The sequence below is a fragment of the Eufriesea mexicana genome, unplaced genomic scaffold, assembly GCF_001483705.2.
Source record: "Eufriesea mexicana isolate 0111107269 unplaced genomic scaffold, ASM148370v2 scaffold4056, whole genome shotgun sequence".
Classification (NCBI taxonomy): Eukaryota; Metazoa; Arthropoda; class Insecta; order Hymenoptera; family Apidae; genus Eufriesea; species Eufriesea mexicana.
Window position 1 is genome coordinate 4,445 of NW_016912044.1, and position 5,812 is coordinate 10,256.

The window sequence follows — 5,812 nt, forward strand, 5'->3', positions numbered from 1 at the left end:
ATATCCCAAGCAGCGCCGTCGCGCTGTTCAGATTTCATGTCGAGAAAACCCAGCGCATTTCGAGCGTTCTCGAGAGCTGACGGTACGTCACCGACTGTTCAAGTCGAAGCCTTATCGCGCCACTTAGGATATATCTTGACATAAAATAGAAGAAGCGCTATCGGGCTGCTTGGGATTTCACGTACTCATTTAGAGAAGGCTCATTCTTCGACAGTATTTTTTCAAAACACTATGGAACTCAAACGGTTAATAAACCTCTCTCTTGGAAACAATATATTTCAAATGGTATCTTCCCTACAACCTGATATTCATCTCCTACAAATGGTCTCTTGAATTTTATCAACATTTTCTCCCATAATGTTAAGGATACCTAGTTTTACTCGGTGGTGTAATACGGCGGAGAGTTGATTATAATTTTGGTAAATATGCAGTTTAGCGGCTTTGCCCTATACGCGTCTTTTTCTTTCCGATCTTTTGACAGAAGGCTTTGTTTATACCTCAAAAGAAATATAGATCGGGGGAGCTTGCAAAAGTTATTGGCTTTTTGACAAAAAGCATAGAATTGTAAAAAACTGCAAAATGCGTGAGTCGATCCCTATGACTTTTGAACATGTCATAGGGGACGAGATTTTGAACACCTTTTATCTGAACAATAATTTTCGCTTGGCCATAATTTTCATGATATTTGCAAAAATTTTGACACTACCGCATTCATCCGGTCTGTACGTGACCCGTGGACGTATCAGTTTCAAAGGATCGCTTATCGTTTCATTCTACAAACAAACCCTGGCGAGCGTATATAACGGGAGGAGAAAAAGATTAAATTTAATTAATTTGAATAATATGTCAATTTAGATTTTTTTTAAATGTTGGTGTGGTACGACAACATAGTGTAACCTAACTCTAATACATTTCTTAATTTACTGATTAACAATAATATTCGTTTGGCTTAATCAAGTAATTGGGGTATGTTTGGCTCAAACTTATATCCTGGTCGCCGTCAGGTGGCCGGCCATACAAGCAGAAATCCAAAAATCGAATCTATTTTAAGTCTTCAGTTCCACTCGAACAGTAGTCTGCGAAAGACATGTTTGGGGTTGCTTCCGAAGTAAACAATATAAGTGTCGGTATGTAGTAAGTGAGTGTAGCCAAGATGCCATCGGACGGCACAACATTTAAAAATTTGTAGATTCAACTGCTTTTGCAGTAATAGGCGTGATGACCAAAACGTTCTACACAGTTCAGTGAGAGCCACGACACAGTACGGTTGTTATTAAAGAAATAAAACGTGATCATAAAAGCTGCCATGCGTTCTCTTTTTCTTCACCCAATTCCAATAGGTTATGGGCCCAGGACCGATAGGTGATTATTAAAAAAGGATAAATCACGGAAAGTTAATACCGCGTTACAGTTAGTTCGGAATACCGCGAAAGAGGGTAGTGAACAATGGCGGAATTACCACGTGTTGCTCTTTCGATACTGAACAATGATCATTATCAATCGTGGAAATATAAACTGAAGCTGCTGCTCATCAAAGAAGGCCTCTGGGATGCAATAAGTAACTCCACACCAGCATCATCAGACGCCATGTTATTGCAAAAGGACGGAAAAACAAAAGCGATCGGACTTTTCGTGGAAGATAATCCACTCATCCATATTCGCACAGCCGAAAACGCAAAAGCAGCGTGGCTTACACTAGAAGAGTATCGCCAAAAGTCATCTCTGTCGAATAAGGTATTTCTATTAAAACGTTTGTGCAGACTAAAGCTCAAGGAAAATGAAAATCTAGAAGAGCACATAAATTCGATGATTGAGATCCAAGGTTAGTTAACTGCCATTGGCCAGGAGGTTCACGAAGATTTGTTTGTAGCTCTTATTCTTAGCAGTCTTGTCGAGTCATATAGCAGTTCGATAAGAGGTCTAGAAAGCCGACCGGAGAAGGATCTCTTGATCATATTTAACTTCTGGCCGTTTAACAGATACGAGTGTCAGATTTCTCACTCGAGGTAATGGTCGAGTTGGTGACTTAAAGCGATTCTGTTGGAAGTTAGTGTTATTACGTCCAGCTCTATCTCTTATATCTTGGATTGGATACTATAACGATTGAACCGATTTTCTCTGGAAGATTCATGGTGTAAGTTCTACCTTTGGAATGATTTGCTTGTAAGGAGTATAATAATTCACTGAGTGATGGTCGGAATCTTACACTGTATTGAAGAACATTTTCACCAAAGCCTCGTGTAGTTGACAATAGCTTGTTTCGGCAGTCGTTGGCTGTAACTGGAGTGGATACTTGAGATCGTAATACAAAATATGGGCTTTCAAATGTTTCAATGTTGCTGCTTGCTCAGTTTCGTTTAATTTTTCATGTAAAAATTTAATATTTCGGATATTCGCTCTTACTGTTTCTTGAATCAGGATTTGCGTATCTTGCATTCTAGCTAGTTGTGTCATAATGGAGTCGAGAGTACTCTGCAGACTCGGGGAAGACGAGTTTGCTCTTGATTGACTTATGGTTTCGTCAACTCACAGGCACACACATGACTTTAAATAAAAAAGAAACCGTGGATTTTTTTAAACTGCTTTTATAGCGATGAACTCGTTCAAAAAATAGTTTCCAAAACGAATAATTATGCGAAAAAGAAATTGGGAGGGAAGACGCTATCGCCAAATCCGATATGCGAAGTAGGCGTGATGTGGAGAACGAAGAGTTCTGGGCATTTATCGCAATTTTAATAAATTATGAGTACAATGCCATTGGTCAATTTGCAAGAGTGTAACGAGATTGAAACATCGAGAACATTCAATAGCCGATCGCAAATCGCGTGGGGAAGCGTATCGCAAAAAATGACTAAATAGATTATAGTCATGGAGAACGTTCCGCGACGCGTGCCCCCAGCAAAGCAAAAGAACAATCGGATGCCCACGTAATAAAAAGTGAGTTCTCGATTGCTAAGGTAGTCAATCTCTGAAAGTGGTGACCCCGGCGTGATCGAACACGAAATGGAGTCCCGAAGCGAATCAGTATCGGTGCCAGAAGTAAACCGCGTGACGGTTCCAATTGTTCCGGGTAGAACAGCCAGACGTATCGTTTCCGTTCCTTGAGATCCAGTTCGCGTTGAATAACACCACAAGTACGTCGTCTCCTGGAGCAGGAAGAAATCGGAGACCGAAAGCCATCCCAGTTCTTGCGACACCTGCGGCACTTGGGCGGAGGTGCGATAGCAGAAGCGTTTCATCGCATGCTGTGCGTTAGCTGACTTCGGACCACGTTGCAAGCAGAGTGGCGGACATCGTCCATAAAATTCACGAGGTGAACGGTAAGCAAGTGGAGAGTGTCAAAGTAGACAACGCAATAACACGCGTTAGTAGAAAAGCTGGCAGCCCTCGAGGTGAGAATCGAATCAGGGTACTAAAAATTTCTCTTTTTCTTTTAAATTCATATTCTCCAGTTTTCAATTTGAAACGTTTTAAAAACTCGGGAAAACCTCTATTTGCTTTAATTGTGCCGCAAACTCGTGTACCAATTTTCATAAGAAATCCTGCGGTATGAACACTGTTGCGATAATTGTCCATATATAATCCTGATAATATATCTTTATCCAGTAATGATATTATAGTCTGGTCCAATTTTTTGCCTTCGCGTAGTATATTTCCCTACTTGAAATACACCCAATTCTGTTTTTACACGAACTTCTTTTACACGATTTTGATTTAACACGAATTAAGAAAAAATTTTTTTATACGACTTATTTTGATGTAACACGATCGACCCAAATTCTAAGAAGAAAATTTTGCTTTACTTTTATTTTTATAACTGCGACATTGGAGACCGAGGAATTAATTTTGCGTAAAAGTCAATAAATGGGAAGTTACAGTTTTGAAACCTTTGTTTTATTAACGCTTTAGCCTACAATATCGCTTCAGAGACGTTGTAAGTCGACCTGGGCAAATGTAACCAAAATGTCTCAGAGACGTTTTACGGCTGATCGGGCTAAAAGCGACTTCGTACACTCAATTCCTTCGCCGTATTCGGATCAGCAGACGTACTTTCTCAGAATTCTTGCAAAGTAAAGTTACAGGGGGTTAATTATAACTGAAATAATTTTCGGTAGCCCTTAGATAATGTCACATAATTCACCTATAACAAAAACGAAAAGGAAAGCGATCTCTTTGGATATTAAAATTCAAATTTTAGATCGCCTTGCAACTGGACAAGGTGCAACGTCTATAGCAAAGCATTTTGGCCTACATGAAGCTACCGTAAGAACTATCAAGAAAAATGAAGCTGCTATTAGAAAGTCGGTATGTTCTGGAACAAAGTTAAGTGCTAACCCATCATCATACACAGGAGATATTGTCAAAGAGAAAATGGCAAAAACTCTGGTAATATGGATAGAAGATAAATCGCAGAAAAGAGTATCAGTAGACGGAAATGCTATCAATCGAACAGCGTTCAGAATGTATACACAGATTAAAGAAATGGAACCAGGCACTTCATCAGAGTTAAACGAAAAGTATGAATTTTCTGCAAGTACATGTTGAATGACAGGTTTTCTCAAAAGACATGCCTACCACGATAGAAAAATTAAAGGTGAAACTGCATCTGCAGATGAATCGGCTACTAAAAAATTTCCGCTAAAACTTGCTAAAATAATTGAAGATGGAGGCTACATTCCTGATCAAGTTTGGAATGCAGATGAAGGTGATCTTTTTTGGGAAAGAATGCCGAACAGAACTTACGTAGCAGAGGCGCAGAAAAGAGATAGTGGATTTAAGGTAGCTAAGGATCGTGTGACGTTATTTTGCTCCAACGCTTCAGGAGATTATATGTCGCTTGTAAATCGAGCCCTAAAACCACGTTCAATGAAAGGTGTAGATTTGAATAAATTGTCAGTTCACTGGATGGCAAACAAAAAAGCTTGGGTTACTATAGATATCTATACTGAATGGTTTAACAAATGTTTCGACCCAAAAGTTGGACGCTATATGAACATCAACGGTCTTGACGTCTTTTTTTTTTTATTGAAATTTTGTCCTCGTTCATATTTTATCGAGCACATATGTCATACATCAGAACCTTCTCATATGTTTTACATTAGGTAGTTTTTGATACCACACTACGTATGGGATTTTTCCATGTACCCGCGACTTTATTCTATTTCGTGTATATACAGCAGTACTTGCTGTTTCACCCCAAAATCTCAAATCTAATTTTGAATCCGCCAGCACTGTTCTGGTAGTTTAAATAATTGTTCGATTACCTCTCTCGGCCACTCCGTTGCTTTGCGGAGTCATCGGAGGACTCAGCTCGTGTACAATGCCTTTCTCTTTAAACCATTTTTTTAAATTGTTTCCTATAAACTCTTCGTCATTGTCAGATCTCATTCTTTTTAATTTTGATTCAGTTTGATTTTCCTTGATCGTGATCAATTTTTTAACTTCCTCGGCAGCTTCAATTTTATTATTCAATAATCGCACAAACATCATCCTAGAAAAATCGTCTATTATTGTCAAGATGTGGTTTTTTTACCATGTGTCGATGGTTTAATTGGGCCTATTAAGTCTGCATGCCATAATTCCATAATCCGTTTTGTTCTTATACCTTCCAATCTCCGATGTGAATTTTTACACGCTTTACCTTCCATACACGATTCGCATTCCCTTTTCCAATTGTTGGTCATACATATTGCCAGATTTTCTCTCTTCGTTTCTTTTATTATTTCTTTATTTGCTTGTCCCATTCTTCTGTGCCATATATCTTCTTCTGTTGATACTGCTGCACTTTTCTCGTTTGCTAAAAAAGATCTAA

The 5,812-nt window shown here is 38.9% G+C and overlaps 1 protein-coding gene across 1 annotated transcript; it reads left to right on the top strand.

Moving 5' to 3' along the window:
• Positions 1–1,446: 1,446 nt before the first annotated feature.
• LOC108551425 (tigger transposable element-derived protein 1-like) lies at positions 1,447–5,243 on the top strand. Its single transcript, XM_017905586.1, has 4 exons — positions 1,447–1,822; positions 4,199–4,534; positions 4,613–5,010; positions 5,103–5,243. The coding sequence occupies exons 1-4, from the start codon at positions 1,447–1,449 to the stop codon at positions 5,241–5,243; spliced, it is 1,251 nt and encodes a 416-aa protein (XP_017761075.1).
• The last annotated feature ends 569 nt before the right edge of the window (positions 5,244–5,812 follow it).

Bases quoted from the DNA above. Each gene is read 5' to 3' on its own strand.
- LOC108551425 (XM_017905586.1), top strand. From the start codon at position 1,447: ATGGCGGAATTACCACGTGTTGCTCTTTCGATACTGAACAATGATCAT. The intron at 1,823-4,198 runs GTTAGTTAACTG...TTCAAATTTTAG, and splicing joins TTCGATGATTGAGATCCAAG to ATCGCCTTGCAACTGGACAA. The intron at 5,011-5,102 runs GTCTTTTTTTTT...GTTTTACATTAG, and splicing joins TGAACATCAACGGTCTTGAC to GTAGTTTTTGATACCACACT.